Source organism: Camarhynchus parvulus, chromosome 19, assembly GCF_901933205.1.
Source record: "Camarhynchus parvulus chromosome 19, STF_HiC, whole genome shotgun sequence".
Taxonomy (NCBI): Eukaryota; Metazoa; Chordata; class Aves; order Passeriformes; family Thraupidae; genus Camarhynchus; species Camarhynchus parvulus.
Genome location: NC_044589.1, coordinates 6,518,579 through 6,539,941, shown reverse-complemented (window position 1 = coordinate 6,539,941; position 21,363 = coordinate 6,518,579). Strand labels below are relative to the sequence as shown.

Genomic DNA, 21,363 nt, shown 5'->3' with positions numbered 1-21,363 from the left:
TAAATAATTTATTTAAACCGCTACAGCAGACACCCGGCAGGAGCCATCTTTATGCAGACCCCGCGAAAGGGACAGGAACCGCAGTTCGGGTCACCCATCCCTCCCCGACCCACCGAGGCAGCTGCCTGCAGAGCTGGGACCGTGCTGCTCACTCACCGCACCCCGAGCTGCTTCCCCTTCCTTCCTTCTCTTCCCGGGAGCTGCCGGGGCTGCGGGGCCGCAGTGCGGGTGGGCGGCCATGGCTGCGCTGCCTCCCCCCGCGCCGGGAAAGCACCGGGAGGGGGCTCGGCGACAACCGAACAGCTCCCGGGGCTGCGAGCCCGGCGGCGGGGGGACAGCGGGGACAAAAGCTCCGGGGCGTTGTCACAGCTGATCGCTGCGCTCGGCCACAGCTGCAGCCCCAAAACCCAGCCCGTGGTGTCACCAAGGGGTGCAGACACCCCACGGCTCCGCAGCAGATGTGACACAGCCCACGTGAAGTGGCAAAGACGGCCAGCACTGCCCGAGCCCCCACGGGGCAACAGCAGAGCGGGGTTGGGCTGCGGGGAAACAGCCACATCCTCCTGCCAGCACCACCACGGTGCTGCAAACCGCGGCTAAACGCGATGGGGCTGAGCTGCTCAGCCCTGCAGTGCTGCTTTGGGGCTGAGCTGCTCACCCCTGCAGTGCTGCTTTGGGGCTGAGCTGCTCACCCCTGCAGTGCTGGTTTGGGGCTGAGCTGCTCAGCCCTGCAGTGCTGCTTTAACCCTCAGCACTGCCAGGCCTGTTCCCAGCTCAGTGAGCACAGAAAGCTTTCAGCAGCACAGTGTCCTGCAGCCTCACAGAGCTGACACTGCACTGCCCTGCTGCTCAAGCAGGGGAAAAATTCACTTTTTTTCACCCCATTTCCCTCTTTTACCAGCTCTACACCCCCAAGGAAAGCTGTGGTTAGAGAAGCTCTGCTAGCACTCCTCTCCTGAGACTGGTGCCCAGTGCTGAGCAGGACACCTGCAATTGTTACAGCAATAAAGATTTTCCTGTGCTTCTGGGTAATACAGAGCCACAAACAGCAACAAGCTTTTCTTTTTCATGGAGGCACTTTGTGCAGGGAAGATTCAACACATGCACACCGAGCCAGCAGGCATTCCATTCCTGAAACAAACACCAGCCCTGGCACTGCCAAGGATGAGAGGGTTTTCCAGGCCCAGACCAGCTGGAAGCTTGGCTTAACAGATATTAAAAACCACGGGGTTTTGGGGTGTAGAACTGCGAGAGCTCTGTGCTCTGCAGACACTTCCTGTGGCTGAGCTGAGGAACTCACATTTGAACAGGTGTTGGAGTCTCTGAAAGCACCTTGCCCACAGAGCAGTGTCACCCTCCTGCCTTCAACCCCCTCACTGTCACACCCCACACTCCTGTGTTACATGTCATACATGTTATATATGTTATATATAACTTTAAATACATATATATATATATACACACACATATATATATACATATATATTTTATACTGATGTATACAACAAAGCTGAAAAAAAAAGGGAGATAAAGAACCATTTAGCCTGGCCTGGGTGAACACTGAAGAGCAGAATGTGCAGCGAGCTGTTCTCTGGTCCCTCTGGAGGCATGGAAACAGTGATGTTTCACGGGATGGGTGGCTGCACATGGCTCACCAGAGCCCTTCTTTATTACAGAGCCCGTTCTCGAGCCTCCCCAGCCTCTGGGCGCTCGGCCTGGCCCTGCCCGGGGCAGAAGCGTTGCAGGAACTCCAGGTAGGCTTTCTTCTGCGCCGCAGCCGCGGGGATGAAGTGCCCGCCGGGGTGCGAGAGCACCACGGGCTCCACGAAGCACTGCGCCAGCTCCCTGCTCAGGGGCGCTGCGATCACGGCGTCCGTGTCGCCCACGACGTGCAGCGAGGGCAGGGCGATGGGCTCCCGGTAGAAGTGTCCGTGTGCCGGGGCTCGGCTGGCGAACGCGGCCACCAGCACGGCGAAGGCCACCGGGAAGCGCGGGTCGCCGCGGGCCCGCAGGGCGCACACCATGGCGGCCAGCGCCGCGCCCTGGCTGAAGCCCAGCAGACCGTCGAAGGGCCCGTGCTCCGCCAGCGCCGCCGCCACGGCCGACAGAGACTCCTCCAGCCCCGCCGGAGCCGCGGCCGCTTCGCCCGCCTCGAACGTGCCGGGCCCGGAGAACCACCAGCCGCGGGGGGGGTCATCCCCGTCGGGGTCGTCCTCAGCGCTGGTGGGCAGGCGGTGCGGCGCGTCGATGGCCACCAGCTCGGCGCGGCCGCGCAGGGCCTTGCGGAGCGCGCCGGTGCGCTGGCGGAGGCGGCGGGCGCTCTGCCGGTACCCGTGCAGCGCCAGCAGCCGCAGCGGCCGCGCCTCCGCCATGGCCGCGCCCCGGCAGCGCCACTTCCGCCTTCCCGCCGAAACGCCGCGCGCTGATTGGGCGGACAGACGAGAGCGAGCGGAGCGGCTCCGCGGAGGTGACGGCGCCCCCTGGCGGCAGGAGGTCGCCGGAGCGGTGTGAGGACGGGGCAGCCCCGGCGGGGCGGGACGGACGCGACCCCCGGTGCGATCCAGGCAGGGCGGCGGCACGGCCCGGTCCTGCAAGGGGCAACTCCCCGCCGACAGCCGGGGTCGGTCCTTGCGGGTAGTGGTGTTGTCGAGTCACGGGGTGCGACCCCATCGGTTGCAGCAGAGGGGCTCCCGGTGGTGCTCACATCAGCGGTGCCCCCGCCGCTGCCCACGCCAGGTCCCGGAGCGCGGCGGCTGCGGGCGACACTCAAGAAGCTGCGAGGTCCCCGGTGCTTGGCTGCTCCCCACCCTCGGGCGGGGCGGGGGGCGCAGGTGGCTTCCCCTGCAGGGACAGCGAGGTCAGGGATGTCCCAGCCCCGGCCGGAGCTGCGATGAGCCGGTCCGTGCCCAGCCCGCAGCACCCCCGGGGGCAACCCCCCCATTCCCGGGGAGCCGCGGGGCTCGGCAGGCGCTCACCCCGACAAGGCTGGGGGAACCCGCGTGTCCCTCCCTCGGGCCGGGCTGGCACTGTCCCCGTTACTGCTCGGTGGCAACGACACCACGGGGTGGCGCTTTCGGTACGCGGCACCGAGCGGCACCGGCGGCACCGAGCGGCACCGAGCGGCACCGGGCGCTCAGCCCGTCGCGGTGCTCTCACCGGCCCGAGGGACCGAGCGGGGACCCCGGTGTCCCCCCGCTGCCCACCTGTGCCGGCCGGCCGCGGCGCGGGGGCTGTGTGCCACCGTGGTTCACCGTCCACGGCCCCAGGGACTGGCTGGCATAGAAGTCCATGGGATAAGGCTGCTGCCACTCGATGTCCTGGAGAGCCACCGCAGCCTGCAGAGAGGAATGGGGATGAGTCCCCGAGTGGTGCCCGCATAGGGGGAGCTGGTGGTGCTGGGAGAGGTCCCAGCATCCAGCTTGGTGTGCCGAGGAGGGCACTGCTGGGGCAAAGCTCGAGGCACTGGGAATCCCACCGGTTTCACAAAAGATTGGCTATCCCAGCAGCGTGCCTGGAATGTGCACAGAGCACAGGTGCAGAGAGGAGGGGACACTGGGTGCAGGGACATCCCCAAGCCTGCTCTGGTGCATCACCCCAAACCAGGACTGTCCCCCCCAAACAGAGAGGGGTGCTCACCTCATAGGGTGTCAGCAGTGGCTTGCTGAAGGCTTCTCCCCAGTCGATGGAGAGCCGGGGACAGGCTACCTGCACCCACCTGGAAGGGAAATGTCACAGTGAGGATGAGCATTTTGGGAAGGACAAGGCACAGTGAAGCCCCTCAGCAGAACCCCAGAAGGTCCTTACTGTGCCAGCACCACCCTGTTAAGGACAGTCCTGCCCCTTCCCTGCACATGACAGCAGGACAGAAGTGTCAGGGACAGCTTCAAGCAGGAATTGCACAGGGATGGGGCACCCTGGGGCTGCAGGGGGTCAGCAGCACTCACACATCCACCTCTGGGAAGAGCTTTAACTTGCTGGGGAAGATCTCAGACAGCAGCACCCTCACGTAGGGCCGGCCCAGGGCACGGAGACGTGACTCCAGGTGCTGCAGGGGAAAAAGGCACCTGGCAGGGTTAGGGTCTCCCAGCAAGCCCCCCAAGCCCTGCTCACAGCCCCTTCCTGGCCATCAGACCCTCTGTGGGTCCCAGCTCTGTGCCACGCGTCCCCTTGGCAGTCATAGGCCAGACTGTGGCCATGGCTCCGGCTTGTGCCCAGCTCTCCCCAGCACGTGCCTCAGCCTAATGAAGTAATTACTGCTCAATGACAACAATCTGTTCTCGTTAGCGGCTGCCTGCCCTGGGACACCCGCCTGTCACGGGCTGGCTGCAGCCAGGGCTTGCAGGAGGAGGAGAGGGGCCAGAGATGTCCTTGTCCTCCAGAGCCAGCACTAATCGCCCCCTGCCCAGCCAGCCCTGGCCATGCCCGCTGTGGAAGAGCAGCTGGGGACCTTCCTGCCCTGCCTCAAATCTCACCTGTGGCTACCCCAGCACTTCTGGGTGTCAGCAGGGCCACCATGCTCAGAGGGCAGAACTCTGCTGTCCTGCTCCCCTCTCCCAGCCGGGGTGCAGAAAGCGCCAGCACGGCGGCTGAGCAGGGAGGCTGAACCTGATCGGAAGTTCATCCAATTAAAACAAACCCAGCCAATTAATTGCCGAGCTGTCTGGGCGAGGGGGGTTCTCCAAGACTGGCCAGCTCTCCCCAGGAACGGGTTTAATGAGCCCTTGTCCAGCCTCCCTCATCTGCTGCTAATTGCCCACACAGACCGGGGCCAGTGCCACTGATGGGTTGCCAGTGGTGCCACATCCACCCTGGCAGCGATGGCCCAGTCCTTCCCCACACCCAACAGCAGCTCCTGGTGCTCGGTGGGGACACTGGGGAGTGGGCTGGTACCTGTAGGATGCTGGGGGAGCCCTGACGTCCCAGCGTGCCCAGGATGAGGCCCCATGAGCGGGCAGTGCTGGCAGCGAGGATGGCGTCCTGCCGGGCGCGGTGCATGCGCTCGTGGCTGTAGTGCTCCTGCGAGAACACTTTGCTGTAGGGATCGTACCTGCAAAGCACAGCCAGGCTCACACGGGCTCCATCACCTGCCCTCCTCCCAGTGATGCCCGTCCCTCATTAGCACTAATTGCTTCCCACAGCATCTGTCCTCCTGGCTGATGTAGGGCCCAGCCGGCTCGTTAGGGGACAAGGACAGGGATAGGGACAAGTGTCCCACCACAGCACCCCAACGCCCAGCACAGCCTCAGCTCCGTGCTCGGCTTCACACTCAGCTCCCCCCGCCTATCCTGGCTCATCAATTATGAAGAATTCTTTGATTTGTTGCTTTGTTTGACGAGGAGAATTTTAATCAAATCCCACTCGGGTTTCGGCAGCTTCACCAGCGCCATAAACCTGACGTGCGCCTCCTGTTTGTAACAAACGACCTACTAGGAAATTCAGATTCCTCCAAATGGGCCCAGCCTTTCACTCCTGATATTTCATCTGCTTTCAGCGGCCTCATCATCGCGCTTTATGGCCTCTGCCTGCAGCAGCCGGGCTTTAATGGCTGCACCTCCACGAGCTTTCACAGGTACTTGTCAAAATGTTTATATTCAGCCGGAGTAAATGGCTGGTGTTCATCTCCCCCAAGCACCTCTTCACCCACCCCGTGGCCTCTCACCTGCCCATGCCTGCCCAGCCCTGGAGGGGTACATGGGGAAAGATGGGGTGGTCCCCACCATGGGATTGGAGTGGGTGTCTGTACCTGTATGCAGGTATCCCTGGGTTGGCGATCATGATGGACTCCAGGTGGAAGCGCCCGTCGCCCAAATACCTGCCAAGAGGAGAGGGAGAGCTATGGCACTGGGAGACAGCAGCACCCCATCCACGTGTCCATTGGTTTTCCAAACTGCAGCACAGCTGAGATGCCAGGAATTCAAGCTCCTGTGGTGAGACCCAGGGGCAGCAGGCATAGACAGAGCTCCCTGGCATGGCAGGGCTGGAGGGGCAGCTGTGCTCAGAGCAAGGAGGGGTGCTCACACCAGCACGGGGTGGCTGGGAGCTGCTCCATCTCAGTGGCTGGTTCTAGACATTGCTGCTTCCATTTCTAATCGGATTTCCAGTCAGCAATTACATTTCAAAGCCTTTCATTCAGCTGCCCTAATGGAGTGAGGGCCTGGAAAATGAATTCAGACGTAAAACTTGACTAGATTTTGCCCTTAATTGGAGAATGACATTTTGGGAGATCAAAGCTAATTTGTCTGCAAAAGTTAGCCCCAGAGACGGTGCAAAGAAGAAAATAATAATGCAGGGAGGACGCAGGTAAGGCCAAGTGCACCTGCGCAGGCTGGTACCGCACTGCTGCTCCTGTGCCAGCTGCAAGGACCCACTCTCACCAATGCAGTGCCAGCCTGGCTGCCCCTGCCGTCCTTGGAGAGACAGAAAGTGGCTCAGGATGAATCCACAGCTCTCACTGCCCCCGTGTCCAGCAATGTGGAGCCCAGCTCCCTGCATGGCCGTGCTTGGAAAGGCACTGGTGCTGTTGGCTCCCAGCAGCATGGGCAAGAAGGAGCTCAGCAGGGCCTAAACCCACACCTGGGCTCCCCAGCACCCCCCAAGGGTGGGGTCCTTGTATTTATTTATTCTGCAGCACACTGTATTCACAGTACATTAAGCATTTCCATTACCTAAAATAATTAGGTGATAGGAAGCGAAGTGCTCCCTCTAATTTGCTGTCCTTAAATAAAATTAATGTTGCTGTGATGTTGGGCCCCGGCCATTTGTCTTTTCCAATTATCCACCCGCCCTTCCATCTATTATCTATTCTGATATACGACTCAATTATTTCCTCCGTGCTACAAGCACACGCCACTTAAAGCAGCATGAGGAGCTGAAGGGGGCCCATCCCAGCCTGTGGATAGCCCTAAAATTGCACAAAACCAGGCAGTGGGCGCAGGAAGGACCCCGGGTACTCACACAATGGCATCCGTGTCCTGAGCGAGCCGGGGTGACGTGCAGCCCAGGATCTCTCCTGGGGACAGTGGCTTACACTGGGGCACACACACCTTGTACTGGGAACGCAGCTCCTGTGACACTGCCTGTGGGAGATGTGGGGTCAGCAGGGACAGGCATGGCACAAAAGGTGGCTGAGGACCCTTGGGGACACCCCAACCCTGGCAGCCCCAGCTGTTGTGACCCAGTGGAAGGGAGCCAGCCCGCTCGGGGTGGCACCAGGAACGGCCCCGCGCAGCCGGGGATGCTCAGCGAGGCTCGACCAAAGTATCAATTAAAAGACAAGGGAAAAGGCTTAACGCTTGGATAGCCCCGTGTTTTGATAGACACGGCTCAAGAGGCTCATTCATCTCCTCCCCTCCTGCCCAGCCGGCCGTTGAGGGGCAGACAGACAGAGCCGCCGGAGCTTCCCCGGCCGCTGCCGGCACTGCATCAAAATGCCAAGTGCTCCAGCGCCTGCCCTGACATTTCCAGAGCAGCTCCCGGGGGAGCAGGGGAGGGGTGCCGCCATGAAACATTGATCAGAGTTATTATAAAGTACTTGATCAACGTTATGGCAGCACCACATTATTGCGGCGACTCGTCAGAGGGGAACCAGCTCCACCAGCACCCCCGGGGCAGCTGCTCCCGCCTCGGGGCTGGGACAGGGAAGGGCTGAGCCACAGGAAAACTCAGGGGGAGACAAAAGCCAGGGATTTCCATCTCACCTGCACCGTGGAGACAAACTGGATGGTGCTGACCAGGGCCAGGGAGGTGCCTGCTGCAAAGTTGAAGCGAATGGTCTCAAGGAAATGGGATGCATCGATCTTTATGTCCACGAACACATAGAGCATCTTCAGCCCCTGGGTGGAGTCGATAGGAACTGGTGACAGGAGGAGACAAAGTCTGAATGTGGGTACACCCAGGGCTCCACGAGCCCCAGGCTGTTGCTGCCTGTTGGTGGGGCTCCCTGTGTCCCAAACTGCCCTGGCATAGGCAGGCTGTGCCACCCCTCTGCCTGTGCTGGCGCCCAGGGCAGGGGGTGCAGATGGGAGCCACAGAGAGCACCCGCTTGTTTCTCTCCAGATAATGGCAGCCTGGGGAATCAATGAACACAAATCTAATTACCCCTGGTGCTAAGAAGCCTTTGTCACCACGATTAAGTGAATAATTAAAGTACACAGAGTCCACATCGATCCACAGCTCCACGTTCACTTCCCATTTTGGTGCTCTTTGCCTGATCACAATTAAGTGCAAATTACTCCCTCCTGCGGGGCACGTGGGGCTGGGAGGGAGCAGGAAGCATCGTGTACCTCACCACCGGCCACCCTGGTGACAGGACCACCTTGGCCAGCTCAAAAGGGGCACAGCATCCTCACAGCAGCCCGTGGGTAACCCAGGGTGCCCTGTGACCCACCCAGCTCTGCCCTGTGATGCACCCAACCCAGAGCAGGCCAGGGCAGCGAGGCCATGGGCAGCAGATGGCAGCTGGTCTGGTGACAGTCAGCATGGCAGTGCCTGCCTGTCCCTGCAGGGAGCAGCTCCAGCTGATGTGACTCCCATTCCCTGGAGCAGCCTGATGGATACGGCCCCTTCTTCTCCTTCCTGCTGTTCATTCATGAGCAGCAGCTACAAACCAGGAGTTTTATACTCCCTGTTCCAGTGGTGCCCATAACCCTCCTCCTGTAACAAAGCACCTAGCACACATATTTATCACCAGGAATGCTCACACCAACGTGGCTTTCAGGACAGAGTTCTCAACTGGGGAGTCAGTATTTCACACAGAGCCTGATGCAATTCTTCAAACCCATTTATAGGGCCCCATAAACGTCCAGGAGGGCTGCCAGGAGCTGGGAGCGTGGCAGCAGCAGGGATGCACACACCTCCTACTCATTATGGCAATTCTGCAGATCCACCTTAAAACCCAGAGCGTCTTATTGTTATTTTTGGGCTGATTCCATCCTGGGTGGACTTCAAAGTTAGCAGCATCTGGGACAGCAGCGCAGTTTCCATGGCAACTGGATCCAGAGTACTGTCCGCCTGGGGAGCACACAGCCTCCTCCTCCTCCTCCCTTCCCCGCCCAGCCTGCACTGTACCCTCAAAGCTGCCTTTCCTGGCCCTGGGGCAAGCGGGACCCCCAGGCCCCTGCTCTCCTCTGCCATCATTCCCTTTGTCATCACTCCTCAGAGGCCAGGTGGGGAGCAGGAGCAGCCTCATCCCCTGGGCCAGGGGGTCCTGCCAAGCCATGGCCTCGCTGCTCTGCTCTCAGGGACACGGCTGGAGCTGTGCTCTGCTGCAGCAGCCAAGCAGGATGAGCACGCCCTGTTGCACCCCAAATCCTGCCTGTGAGCAGCCACCCAGCCAGCCTGGCCCCATCCAAAGCCAGCAGCTGAACTGGAGAACAGAAAGCCCTTTGGGAAGGGATTAGCCTTTGGCACTAAGTCTCCAAGCTGGTATCCAGAGGGGTGTGGAGTTGCTTGGTGTGGCATGGTGGCAGCAGCACAGCCTCCATTGTGCCACCCCAGCAGCACCCTGGGACTCAGTGTCACCTACTCAGGCAACTGTGTCCATAGTGCACCAGGAAGTCAGCGCCCAGGGCCCGGGCCGTGTAGTCATCCACGCAGCAGGCGCCGTAGGTCACGTCTCCCATCACCACTGCCTCTGCATCCGTGAACCTGCGGGAAGGCACAGCACTGAGGGTCACAGCCGTGTCACCACAGCCCAGGTCCTGCCCCCCAGCCCCGTGGCATGTCACCATGGGGGGACCCCGCGCCACCGAGCCACGCGCCGGAGAGGACAAGCGCTGGCTACTCTCCGAGATGTCAACATGATTAAGCTGGAGAGCGGTAATCCGCCTCTTCAATTGGGTAAAGCTGTTTGCAATTCAGCGGATTATCCACTCATCAAACAATACGCTGCCAGATTCCTAATGCTCCAGCGGGGAGAGCAGCAGAGGGAGACCCGGCACAGCGTGGTGCCACCGCTTCCACCAGCCAGCTCTAGGGACTGGAGCCACCAGGAGGGGCAGAACAGCTGTCCTGGCATCCCTTGTGGTGCCAGCCAAGCCACCATCACCCCATGGCTGTGGGCGCTGTGTGAGCTGGTGAATCCAATCTGCACCTGGCTGTGTAAGCCCTAGATGTCAGTTTGGCCAAGCTGTGTGACCTCCAGAAGAGCTGGTGTTTAAGTGGCACTTGGTAAGAGGAAGCACCAAACCACCACTGGTGCTGTCCCCTATCCCCAGTGCTCCAGTCCACACCCACCTGGCACCTGCCAGCCTGTGGGTGAAGGGGCACACAACAGCACCGAGCAGCAAAGCCAGGGCTCTGGCATGATTCAGAGGCACCACCTTTGTGGGTATTTATTGCACCATTTTGGGGGATTATTAGCTTGGCCACCTTCCCGGGGAGCTGCCGCAGCAGGATGAGAGCAGGTATCGCGATGACAAAGCCCCGTGCCTGGAGGGGCTGCTTAAACCAGATGCTAATTCCTTATTTAATTGAGGCCTGCTGTAGCTCCGTGCCAGCGGGTTCCCCCCTGCTGCTGGCACCGGGGACCAGGGGAGGAGGGGGCCCTGGCACAGCGTCACCCCCTGCAGCACCCATGTCTGGCTGGGGGCCAGGGTCCCGCACTCCCCCTGAGCGCCAGGCAGGGAGCGTTACGTCGGCGGCAAGAATAGAAATGGTGGGCAGAGCTGGGCAGATGGCAGAAGGTGGAGAAATGGCGGAGCGTGCTGAATATTAACAGCTCCGGCCCATCCGTCAGCGCCCGGGGAGGGGGACAGGGGAGCAGCAATGCCAGAGCATCCCCGAGGAGGGGGCACAGCCATCCTCACCTCAGTCTGGCCCGGGCAGCTCCCGCTCCACAAGGGTTGGGGAACATCAGAAGATGGGCAGGACCCTGCCAGCGCCCAAATCCTGCAATTCCTCACGGCCAGCGTGGCCTGGATGGGAGGATGGCTCCTCCACTGCCCACGTGGTCACAGCGTGGGGCTGGGGGCTGCCAGTGAAGGTTCGAGAAGGCTCTTCCCACCCTTCCGAGCCCCCAGCCCCCTCCTCTAATGAGAGGTGATGAGATGAACATGAATCAGACTCCACACATCTCAGCAAAAGTGGAAAATTATTCAGCTCCTTAAGATTCAGGATGGGGAGGTCTGACTCAGAGCGGCAGCCAGCACCGCTTAATTTTTTATAGATTAAAATGTATGCAAATTGGCCCAAACCCCAGAGAAAGTCCCTGGGGGTGAAGAGCAAGAAAGTGAAATAGCAACAGTGGAAGGAGGAGGGCAAAGGTGCCCGTGGCCCTGCCTGATGTGTGGGGCTGCAGCTGGGCAGGGAGAGATGAGGCTGAGCCCTGTGCTGGCCATGGGCAAGATTCCTCCTCTGGCTGCAGGGAGTGGAGTCACAGGTGAGCAAAGATGCCATGGGATGGTGCCTGGTGAGGAGGAAACCCTGGCAAGGCCAGGAGCCTGGTGGGGCTGCAGGAGGGGCTCCAGGATGGTACACACCAGGATCACCCGCTCCGGCTGGGCTGGACAATCGAGCGGCGCCGTAATCATCTCCAGAGACAAATCAAAGGCAGGCACCAGGGCCTCCCCTTGATGTTTTAATCAGTTCAGTGTCGCCAGAGTCTTTCATCAAACTACAGAGGAAGGAAATGTCAATTAGCAGCCACCTGCCTCCAACGCGGGCTGGGGAGCTGCTCACCAACCAGCCCGGACCAGGCCGTGGGCAAGGGGCAGCCAAGGCAGCATCTTTGTCAGTGTTTTGTGTCCCTGGAAGTTGTCACAGCCACGGATGGGTCCCAGCAGCGTGCTGGCAGTGCTGACAGGGATGTCCCCACCCAGTGCTGAGATGCTCATTACAGCTGGGAGCTCATGAATATTGAACACGTGGGGAGGTTATTCATCTTTTACGTCCCGCAAACCCCGGCTCATTCTGAAAAACCGCCTGGCCTTAGCATTTTTCTCATCTCCCCCTAATTCATTACCTGCTCCTTTAAACAGATGGCTCCCAAAATCCCATTTATAAAGAGCCATGCTCAGCACTGGCAGGATGTGCCCCAGGGCAGGCCAGGTCCCGGCTCTGATCCCAGCTGGGACCCTCAGACTCTCCCAGCCCTGCTCCCCAGCGCAGGATGGAGGCAGCAGCAACCCAGGGACAAGTTTTGGGGCTGAAAACACTGGGTCAGAGCCATGCACACATGGGGCCTGCATGTTTCCAAGCATGGGGTAGCCAGCCCCTGTCACCTGAGCACAGGCACTTGGCTGGAGCAGCCCTGATTTATCCCAGCCCCTCGAAAAATGAATGAGAGCATTTGCTGCTGGCAGGAGCGCGAGGTCCCTTGGCAGCGTGTGAATGATACAGCGCTGGTCCTCAAGCCATGAGGCAGAGCTGCTCTCCCCAGCAGGGATGAGTCCTCAGCCCCTGTGTGTCCACCAGCCCGTGGGGGGGAGGGGATTGAAGGGACTGGGCTGAGAGTGGCCAGTCCTGGCAGCCCTGTGCTGTGGGAGGATGGAGGCAGCACTGGGATGCCAGGGTGCCTGCATGTTGTGCTGGGAACAGGGACATGCTTCACCTGCATGTGGCCCTTCAGATACCCCACAACCACCCCAAATCACCCCACAAACTCCACCCCCAGTGCCTGCCCTGTGCCCAAGCCCAGCCTGTCCCAGGACACCTGTGGGTGCTGCTGTCCTGGGCTGTGGGGGCTGAGCCCAGCCCTGGCTGAGAACAGTGCACTCAATTAGCAGAGAAGCCCATCACCAAGCCCCATTACCAGACTCCCCAACTTCATTAGCACAGGAAGGCTGCACATAATTAAAATAATGAGTTTGAGATTTTATTGCAATTGGTGCTGGAAGAGCCCGGCTGCAGCTGGGCAATGATGGAGCCCCACAGAGCTTCTGCAAGTGGGGCATGATGGGGAGAAGTGGTGGGTGTCCCCACAGCCCCCCAGTAGGAACCATCTCCAGCTGGTCCCCCTGAGGGAACTTCCCACTCTGTCCTCACTATAGGTGGTAGGGCAAGCACCACCTCTCAAGGGGCATGCCCCAGGGCACCCCAGCTTTGCTGGTCGTGTAGCAGCAAAAAAAAAACCCAAAATAAGGCAAACCAAGGGTCAGTGCATGTTGGCTGCAAAGGCACCATGACCATCCTGTGTCCGGATAATGCCTGTCCCCTCTTCACAACACAGAGCTCTGTGGGACACAAGGAGGGGGCATGGGGCACTGGTGGTGGGCACCACACCAGTGCTGGCACATCCCAGCCCTGGAAGGTGCCAGCCCTATAGACCTCACACATTCCCCCCAGCCCAATCCCCCTGGCGCAGCCACCACCCGGGTAGAAGGTTTTGAACATCTCCAATGAAGTGAGAACTTCATTCCTCCTAATGATGCTGTTGTGTGGTTAATGACAGTGATTAAATTCCCTTGCACAGCGTGCACCCGCTGCCAGAGCCTCCAGGTTGTGCTGAAAAGGACGAGGGAAGGCAGTGCTGGCCAGCAGAGCCACGGCACTGTGCAGCTGAGGCCAGATCCTGATCTCTGTTAGCATCCCATGGTGGCCTTTTGGGACCTCCTGGAGATGCTGCCAGCTTCATCACAGCATTCAGTGCCACACTGCTCAGTGCCACATGGCAGACCTGCCTGGCCAAGGGACCTGGCACCTGCTGGCACTGGGAACCTGCTGGGCACACCAGCCACGGCACTGGGTACTGTGTAGGGCACACTATCCATCAGGGCCTCTTTTGTCCTGGTCATTTCAAGCTCTGCCACAGCTGCTGGGCTGTGCACACAGATGTTTAACTCTTTTATTATTCAACCAGGACCTGCTGTCACTCCAAAAAGTCCCTGTATGCTCCTGAGTCACCAGGATGAGATTAGGACGCCATGTGCACCTCCAGCACTGTCTCATATGGATCTTCAAAAGCCACTGGGAGTTGGGAGGTGTTTAAAAAGGTGTTTAAAAGCCACTGGGAGTTGGGAGGTGTTTAAAGCTATGGCAGGGCAGCCTCTGAGGGCATCAGGACACCTCTAGCTCCCCTGCCATTGCCCATCCCCACCACCAAGGCTCGGCTGGTTAGCAGGAGCCTCTCACCCCGGCGTGGCACAGGAAGACAGAGGGATTAACAGCTGCGAAGCCTGACAGCCGACTTTATTAACACGGAATCAAAAGCCCAGCTGAGAGCCCAGCTGATCCGTCTGCTCCAGCCCGGCAGGGAGGGGAGCAGGGGCCCGCTCCTGGCTGCACAGCCCCCGGCTGCAAGCTGGTGGCACAGGGGGGGACACGACTGCCACCTCCCCGGCACGACAGCAGCTGGGCTTGGGGGGGCTGCCCCTCCCCGAGCTGTGGTCCGAGCTCCCCCCACGCTGCCGCCCCCCAGCACGAGTTCCTCCCTGCCGAATTACATCAGCCGTGACAAATGGAGCCAATTTGGAAGGTGCCTCAGGAGTGTCGTGATGTGGCGCCGGCAGCGCGCAGACCCCCGGCCCGATGCCCTCCCCACCGGCAGCCCGGCCCACCCCGGCACAGCTTTGACAATGACAAACCTATTAAGGGTAATTAAGTGGCCTCACACCGGTCAATGCTCCGAGTGTGCTCTCGGTTTCAAAGGCTCCAGGCTGAGAACCCCACCGGCCTTTCTGGCGATGCTCCGGCAACATCTTCATCCCCGCAGCCCCTGGGGGCTCGGCCAGCGCCAGGGCAATGCTGGGAAGCTCAGACCTGGCCGCCCCCCTCCCCTCCTTACTCCACGGAGCTCTCCCCGGGGCCCTGCTCACTCCCACACGGCAGTGAGGGACGTGGTGACACTGCCATCCCACAGCACGGGGACAGACAGACGCGCAGCGAGCAGCGTGTCCCCCTCCTGTGGTGCGGGGGAGTGAGGCACATCCCCGCCCTCGGCTCTCCCAGCACCACCAGGCCACGGCACAAATATTCTATTAGAAGGCAGCTCCAGCAGAAGGGATAAATATTCCGTCTGAGTGGCAGCTGACACGGCTCCAGTTCAACCCCAAACACACAGGGGTGGGCGCTGTCACCCCAGGGGCACAGCCCCGGGCATGGCTCTGCAGCCAGCAGCTGGGAATGCAGGGCAGGGGGAAGTCACCCCCCAAACTCCCACCAGCGAGGACAGGGCAGGAGGCTCTGGGGATGGGCTGGGCAAAGGGGCTGCTCGCTGAGCAATGCCCCCAATGGGCACACAGGTATTCCTGTCACATCCTCTCTGTCACCAAGAGGAAGGGGACACCAGCCCAGGGCTGATGGTACCCCAAGCCCCTGTCCCCAGCCTGGTGACAGCAGCCAGAGCACACAGCTGCAGCGATTCCTGTCACGTTGGAGGCTCCTCGGGCCCCAGCACTGGGTGAGGAGGGCCAGCAGGAGCGGGTGGCCGAGCTTCCATTCCACATTAATGCTGGCCATGAATATTAATAGCAGGAAGAGGCAGGAACTAACGAGGCCACCTGCCGATTCACACCTCACCTCCAGCAGCGTGGCTGGGTCCCCAGTATGTCCCCAAGAGAGTGGACACAGGGCTGGGCTCACTCCTGCCCACAGCCACTATCCTTTGGCTGGCAGTGCTGTAATGGATGGCACCCAGGGCTCCCAGTAAGGGAGTGGCAGTGGAGTGTCTCTGGGTACTGCATGACGGCAGTGAGGGAAGGATACAGCCCTCCTGCTCAGCCTTGAAGCCATCCCACATCCAAACACCATCCCATCGGTGCCCCCACATCCCCTCCCTTGGCTGGGCACCTCCACCCACGCAGCACCCCTCACCAGCCCAGGGAGGATGCCAGCACCCCAGAATCCAGCGGCACCCTGGCATTCAGCACCCTGGAATCCACCATCCACCGGGAAGTGGGGCTTAAGGTTTCATTCAGATAAAAGAGCCCCTTAATCCGCTGCCTTTGAAGTCGGAGACATGAAAGCGGCTGGGTGCCAAAGCCGGAGAGGAGGCAGCTCCACTTAAAGGGACAAACCCACGCCGAGCTGCCCACACTCGCACCCATCCCCTGCCCCCCCGCCCGTCCCCTGCCCGCGCCCACCTTCCCACCCAGTGTGGGGATGGCAGAGCGGGGACAAAGCCCGCGGGCACGGCTGCCTTCCCACCCAGCACGGCAGCGAGGCAAGGCAGCTGCTAATGAGTGCCACGACCCCGATGGCAGACGAGGCACGAAGTGCTATTAGCACTAATTCATGGTGCTAAAACAGAGAGGGGCTGCGGAGGGGGCTGCGGTGGGTGGGGAGGAAGGCAGAAGCGCTCAGTAGGAAAGAGATCACGGCCAATTTCTGCAAGGTGCCTGCATCCACTGTCACTGCACAGCCCGGCTCCTCTCCAGCGCCTCAGCCTCGCCTCTCAAGCGGCTCGGGAAAATCAAGAGAGGAGCCGTGGCGAAGGGGTCACCCAGCAGGAGCGACCCTTTCCATGCCACCAGCGTGGCCTCGAGCCTCCCCAGCCGCAGCAGGGCTGCCCCTGCCCATCTCCGTGGCTGCAGAGGCAGGACGAGGCCGGGGGGAGGAGGCTGGGTCCCTGCCGCAGCGGTGGCCCCGCTGCCGGCCCTCCCCTGCCGGCCCTCCCCGGCGGCGCTGCCGTGGCACCGGGCTGGCGTCAGCCGGTTGTTAACACGGCTGCTCCTGGCTCCAGCACCCCTGCGGGGCCCGCCATGCTGAGCCTGTCAGCAGCTCCCCGCACAGCGGAGAGGGGAGGAGAAGCCGGGCAGAGAGGGCTGGGCTGGCACCGAGCCGGTCCCTGTCCCCAGGGATGGCAGCAGGTCCTTGTCACCCGCCGCAGGGCTGCCCAGCTGTGCCCAGCCAGGTTGTGGCCACAGCCACAGCACGTCCTCATCCACAGCCCTGGGCCTCTTCCTGCCCAGTGGCCAACCCATCCCCAGCAGCAGCCCCCATCCCCTGGCCAGCCCCACAGGGAAAAGCCGCGCTCTTACCGCTCAATGATGTCAGCGATGGTGCAGGCGAACATGAGGAGCCCTTCTGGCATCTGCAGGGCCACTGGGAAGAGAAACAGCCACGGGGTTAGGAGACATCCTAAAGTGAGGACCAGCTCAAGGTGCAGCCACAAACCACCCTCCCCAAAGCAGCCAGGTGTTGGCCAAAAATCCGTGTGGCTCTGGCAGCCGGGGTGCAGCCTGCCCTGCCCTGGGCTGCATCCACACCTCGTCCCTCTCTGAACCCGCTGATACTGCTGCTCTCTCCCACTTCCCACAGTAATGACTTCCAGATTTTAATTATGTGCTGCACAGCGAAAGGTACTTTCTTCTGTTTATTTTAAACCTGCCCCTAATAATGTAAACGCGTGCCCCTGGTTCTCCCGGTACAAGAAAGAGTGAATAATCATCCCCTGTTCAGCCTCTCCACATCATTCACAATTCTACATCCCTATCATATCCCCTTTCGTTCACCTCTTTTCCAGCTAAAGGATCTAAACCTATTTAATCTCTCCTTATACAGAAGCTGCTCCAAACCTTTGATCATCCTCACTGCCCTTCTCCACACCTCCCTCGCAGCTTCTCTCTCCATTTCAGGAGGGTGGCCAGCAACAGCCGCAGCATTGTGCCTTGCAGGAATTTATTCAACAACAAATTCATGTTTCCTCATTTGCTCCCTCCTCACAGAACAATCAGAACAATCCCTCTTCCTCCAAAGGCCAGCAAACTGCCCAGTGCCTGGGGTCCAGCCAGGAGCCCCCCACGCGGTGGTGGGGAGGAGCAGGGACCATGATGGAGGAGGTAAATGGAGGAGGCCCCATTAATCCTGTTGTTGTTTCACCTCCCAATCCCACTAAGATATCCCAGCTTCCATGCTATCTATCCAAACACTCTCTCCAGATTCCCCTCCAACAAAATCCCCGTTGCTCCCAGGCCCAACCCGCTGGCCAGCGTGGAGCTGTGTGAAGGCCTGGCTCAAATCAGGCTGATCCCACCCTGTTCCAACCTGCAGGAAAGCTGCACATCTCTGCCAGCCCCTGCCTGACCTGGCAGGGATGAGGTCCCACATCCCAGCATCCCCCATTTGAGACCATTTTGGCCCATTTGGGGCTGCCCTCCACCCCAAATCTGCAAACGGCAGCTTGGCAGGAGGTTGCTCTCCACTGCCACAGCACAATGGGGACAGGGGGTGCTCCCCAGCCCCCCCAAAGCCCGCAGCAGGCAGGGCTGGCTGCAGCCCTGTGGGAGGCTGCGTTCCCCCAGCAACGAGCCCCTGGCTGCTCTCTGCACACGCGGATTTTTAAATCCCAGCACGGCTGGCTGGCTGATGGGCTCGGCTCCCAGCTCGGAAGCCTAAATCCCAGCCGCATATTTACATTTAATTAGGAGGTGCCAAGCAGCAAAACACAGCGAGGAAAGCCAGAGCCAGCGCGGCTGGGCGGCCCCGCCGAGTCCTGCTGGGACACGCCCAGCCCTGACTCCCACCCCAGAGCCGGGATGGGCAGGACAGCCCCACACCCTCCGGCCCTTCGGCATGGCAGCCGCGAGCAGCCCAGCCTCCAGAACATCCCCGAGACGCCTGCCAGCCCTGGCAGCTCGGTGGCAGCAGGCAGAGCCATTCCCAGGTGGATACAAAGCATTGCAAATCCGGCTCTGCCACACGAGCAGCCCCTGTCTGCAGGGGAAGGCAGGGTGGGGACGCTGGTGACACCCGGGGGTGGAAGGGGAGGCTCTGAGCCCTGCTCCCCCTAGCTGAGCACCCAGTGGGATGCACAGGAAAGCCCTGGCACCACTCCTGAAGCCTCCACGATCATTCCCTGCTCCTCTGAGGAAGGTCCAGAGCAGGGAGCAGCACGGCCCAGCTCCCTGCCAGCCCCACCCGGTGCCCGCTGCTGTGGGGCTCCCCCTTGCCAGCCCCAGCAGCGTGTCAGGAAAGTGCAGGGAGAGAGGAGAGAGGCAAGAGGAGCCCAGCAGGGACCTGGCCAGCATCCCAGACACATCTCCAGGCTGACAGGTCCACGCAGCTCAACCTGTCCTGTCCAATGTGATTATAATCCAGAGATACAGATCTATTAACCCCCTTCGAGAGGAGCAGAGCTCGCCAACACAGAGCCTAAACACACCGAGGGCACAGCAGCAGCTCAGCCCCAGCCTCACCTGCCCCACAGGGGGGGCTCAGCAGCACAAACCAGCCCCAAACCCGCTCATGCCCCGGGGCAGCGCTCACCCTTCCTGGCCCGAGCCTGCCGGATGCGCCAGACGGTCTTGGGGATCTCGAAGTTGTAGTTGGGGGGCAGGGCCAGAGCCGCCTCCCGCAGCTCCGCGTTGCCCAGGATCTCCTCGGGGATCTGCTGGGCCACCCGCCGGGCTCGGGCTGCGGGACAAACGGGGAGGCACCGAAAGCAGCGGTCAGAGGGCAGCGCAGCCCGCCCGCCACGGGCCACCGTGCTGTCCTCGGGTCACTGCTCACACCCCTGGGGACAGGCGGGGAAAAGGGCTGCGGTCCTGCCCTGCACGCCGGGGGCAGATTGCTCTCGTTTTTTGGGGGACAAAGCGGCTTTTTAGCCAAGGAAGCACCGCGGTAACGCTCACGGCTCACCACCAACACCCCAGTGACACCCTAAGGCACCCCCGTTTCCCCAGCAAGGGGATCCCGTTATCCCACCGGGAAGAGCCGCCCAGCGCCGGGTGAGCCATCCCCGGGAGCCTCATCCCGAAGCCGCCCCCCGACAGCAGCCGCCCCCCTACATCTCGGCGATGCCAGAGTGCAGCGGGGGAGTGACAGCAGGGGGATTATTCACTATTTCCAGCGCCCAACACCGGCACTCACGAGCCACCAAACCCTCCCCGCACGGCCCACGGCACAACCGACAAAGGGCCAGCTGGGCCGGGCCGGCGGCGGGGGCGGCCGGGACGGTGGAGGAGCCACCTCCCGCCACCGGCCGGGCCTCCCCCGTCGAGGCAAGCAAAACAGCGGCCGGTAGCGGCAGCAGGACGCCGCGCCGGGGCGGTCTCAGCGCACCTTTGGCGGGCACCGGGGCCGCGCTCCCGGCCCGCATGGGGGCCGCCATGGCTGTGCGCACGTGGGGGCGGAAGGCAGCACTAAGCGATCCCCGCGCAAGGCCGGAGCAGTCGCCGGCCGAGAGATCGAGCTCGGGAGCGCACCGGGCGGGCCCCGACGGGACGGGCGGCGCGGACGGGCGGGGACCGAGCGCTCTCGGCACGGTCCCAGAGGGACGCTGGGGGTGCAGTGGGATGTCACAAACGCTGCGATGGCGGGGCTGTCCGCCCTTCACGTCGGGGACGTGGTGCCGCCGCATCCCTCGCGGTGCTGAGAGTTTCAGGGTTAACCTGTCCTAACGTTAACACGGGGACGGGGCGGGGGCACCGGGGGCGTTGTCACGGTGACGGGTCCGTGTGTGACCCCCTCACACCCCTGCGAAGCATGGGGCAAGAGGGACTCGAGGGTAACGGGGACCCCCTGGAGATAACGGGGATCCCGACGGTGCAGTGAGGACAGCGGCGCTCCCGGTGGAGTAACGGGACCCTCTTGGGGCAGCGGGGATAACGGGAGCCGCCGTGGGACAGAGGGAAGGAGGCAAGAGGGACCCTCGAGAGGCAGGAGGGACAGTTCGGGGTCAGCGGGGACCTCCAGGGGACGACAGAAGACCGAGGAGGCAGCGGGGACCCCCCGAGGAAAGCGGCGATCCCGGCGGGGCGGTGGGGACAGCTGCGCTCCCGAGGGGATAACGGGACCCTCCGTGTGCACGGGGGAGGAGGCGGGAGCGACTGTCCGGGGACAGCGGGGACAGCTCGGGGACACCGGGGTGTCGGGACCGCGGCGGAGAGTGCGGGGACAGCAGGGACCGGGAGACAGAGGGGACAGCGGCCACCGGGAGGCAGAGGGGACAGCAGAGCCCCCGGTGACCCCGGTGGGACGGCGGGGACGAGAAGGGGCGGAGGGCACGGTAGGGAGCGGCTGGGACCGTGCCGTGCCGGCGGGGACAGCGCGGACAGCGGAGACCCGGGTCGGACGGTGACATCTCGGCGGGACACGGCGGGCAGAGGGGACGATGAGGGGCCGAGGGGACAGACGGTCCCCGGGGAGCGGCAGGGACGGCGCTAAGCAGGCGGGACAGCGGGGACAGCCGTGATCACGGCAGGCGCGGGGCGGCGCGGCGGAGCCTCGGTGCGATAAAGGGGCACGGTGTGGACGGCGACGGCAGAGGGGACAACGACGTGCCGGGGGTGACAGTCGGTCCCGGGGGCACCGCAGAGCTCCGGGGGGGGGCGGCGCTGGGCCGTACCCCCGGTGGGGCGGAGGGAGGGCGGCGGCGCGGGGAACGGGAGCAGCGGCACTTTCACGAACTGTCCACGGGAGGCGGGAGAGGCGGCGGCGGCGGCGGAAGGGGGGGCCGGGGGGCTCGCCCAGCCCAGCCCAGCCCGGCCC

The 21,363-nt window shown here is 62.0% G+C and overlaps 2 protein-coding genes across 2 annotated transcripts; both read right to left on the bottom strand.

The window, feature by feature from the left end:
* Positions 1-1,637: 1,637 nt before the first annotated feature.
* OVCA2 (OVCA2 serine hydrolase domain containing) lies at positions 1,638-2,393 on the bottom strand. The gene has a single exon (XM_030962907.1). The coding sequence runs from the start codon at positions 2,370-2,372 to the stop codon at positions 1,671-1,673; it is 702 nt and encodes a 233-aa protein (XP_030818767.1). The 5' UTR covers positions 2,373-2,393; the 3' UTR covers positions 1,638-1,670.
* Positions 2,394-2,701: 308 nt separating this feature from the next.
* DPH1 (diphthamide biosynthesis 1) lies at positions 2,702-20,001 on the bottom strand. Its single transcript, XM_030962906.1, has 12 exons — positions 19,936-20,001; positions 19,141-19,287; positions 16,914-16,977; positions 9,524-9,645; positions 7,698-7,852; positions 6,955-7,076; positions 5,744-5,812; positions 4,891-5,047; positions 3,945-4,045; positions 3,637-3,715; positions 3,204-3,335; positions 2,702-2,841 (listed from the first exon to the last, which is right to left on the bottom strand). The coding sequence occupies exons 1-12, from the start codon at positions 19,982-19,984 to the stop codon at positions 2,767-2,769; spliced, it is 1,272 nt and encodes a 423-aa protein (XP_030818766.1). The 5' UTR covers positions 19,985-20,001; the 3' UTR covers positions 2,702-2,766.
* Positions 20,002-21,363: the final 1,362 nt, after the last annotated feature.

Coding starts and splice junctions, on each gene's coding strand:
- OVCA2 (XM_030962907.1), bottom strand. CDS start 2,372: ATGGCGGAGGCGCGGCCGCTGCGGCTGCTGGCGCTGCACGGGTACCGG.
- DPH1 (XM_030962906.1), bottom strand. CDS start 19,984: ATGGCGGCCCCCATGCGGGCCGGGAGCGCGGCCCCGGTGCCCGCCAAA. Junction 5,813..6,954: donor CAGGACACGGATGCCATTGT/GTGAGTACCCGG, acceptor TCCTCTTGGCAG/GTATTTGGGCGACGGGCGCT. Junction 3,716..3,944: donor CTCTTCCCAGAGGTGGATGT/GTGAGTGCTGCT, acceptor TTTCCCTTCCAG/GTGGGTGCAGGTAGCCTGTC.